Source organism: Pterocles gutturalis, unplaced genomic scaffold, assembly GCF_000699245.1.
Source record: "Pterocles gutturalis isolate BGI_N339 unplaced genomic scaffold, ASM69924v1 scaffold24308, whole genome shotgun sequence".
Taxonomy (NCBI): domain Eukaryota; kingdom Metazoa; phylum Chordata; class Aves; order Pterocliformes; family Pteroclidae; genus Pterocles; species Pterocles gutturalis.
In genome coordinates, this window is record NW_010118731.1 from 1 (window position 1) to 1230 (window position 1230).

At 65.5% G+C, this 1230-nt stretch overlaps 1 protein-coding gene across 1 annotated transcript; it reads left to right on the forward strand.

The window, feature by feature from the left end:
• Nucleotides 1-691: 691 nt before the first annotated feature.
• XKR8 (XK, Kell blood group complex subunit-related family, member 8) lies at nucleotides 692-1230 on the forward strand (the record flags this gene model as incomplete). Its single annotated transcript, XM_010076349.1, has 1 exon — nucleotides 692-1230. A coding segment is annotated over one exon (539 nt), but the record flags the coding sequence as incomplete, so codon positions are not given.

Below are 1230 nucleotides of genomic sequence, written 5' to 3' on the forward strand. Positions count from 1 at the left end.
CCAGGGTGAGGGGTCGGGGCCCCGGGGAGGGGGCTGCGGGGGTGCAGGCTGGGATGGGGCTGGCCAGGGGCTGCAAAACCCAGCGGGACACTGTGCCGTCCTTGCTTGGGGTTCTCCAGTGTCATTCTTCCACGTTCCTCCATCCTTTGATGTGACACACAGGAGGGTGGACCCTGTCCTGCGCTCGTGTGTCCTAATGGACTATGTGGGGCCCGGGATGGGAGGTTTTAGGGGGGGGACCTCTGTGGTCGTTCCCCAACGTGCCCCAGGAGAGAAGTTGGGAGCCTGCTGGGATGTGGACGGAGGGTGGAGCGCAGCCCACCGAGGAGGTGCTTTGGCGCCCATCCTGGTGTGAGGAAGAGCCGAGTGTCACTGCAGCGAAGCGGGGAGCCCACCTGTGTGTTGGTTGGGTAGAGGCAGCACTTTTCTCCTGCCCATGTGGGCTGGGGGCTTCTCTGGCCAGGAGACGGGCTCTGCAGAGGCGCTCAGGCCCGTGGCTTCTTCCCCATCTCCTGGGCAGCAGCCGCCTCCTCCGGGAGGGCAGGGGGCCAGGGGGGGGGCTGGCTCTGAGGCGCTGCACCTCACGCGAGCTGGTGGGAAGCTCATCGTAGCGATGCTGGGCAGGGGGAGGTTTGAGCCGGGCTCAGCACCGCTCGGTCTGCCCTCAGCATCGCCACCGCTGTGTTTGCAGGACTGGGGATCTGCACGGCGTTCCTGTGTGTGACCTGGTCTCTGCTGGACTACCACCAGTCCCTGCGCTCCTTCTTGCAGGACAAGTACGAGCTGAGCCTGGGCTCCTCCGTCGTCTACTTCCTGTGGAACCTCTTCCTCATCTGCCCCCGCATCCTCACGGTCGCCCTCTTTGCCCTGCTCTGGCCCTACGGCGTGGCCATCCATGTCCTGCTGGTCTGGCTGGCGATGTTCCTCTGGGTCAGCCTCCAGGGCACGGACTTCATGGAGTCGCCCGGCCCCGAGCAGCTCTACCGGGCCATGGTGGCTGTGATCCTCTACTTCAGCTGGTTCAACGTGGCGCAGGGGAGGACGCTGTACCGCAGCATCATCTATCACTCCTTCATCCTCGTGGACAGCACGCTGCTGGCGGTGTCCTGGCTCTGGTGCCGGTACCCCTCTGAGGAGCACTCGTACCTCGTCCCCGTGGTCTCTGCCGCGCTGCCCTGCTACCTGCTGGGGCTGGCGCTGAGGGTCGCCTACTACCAGTGGCTGCACCCC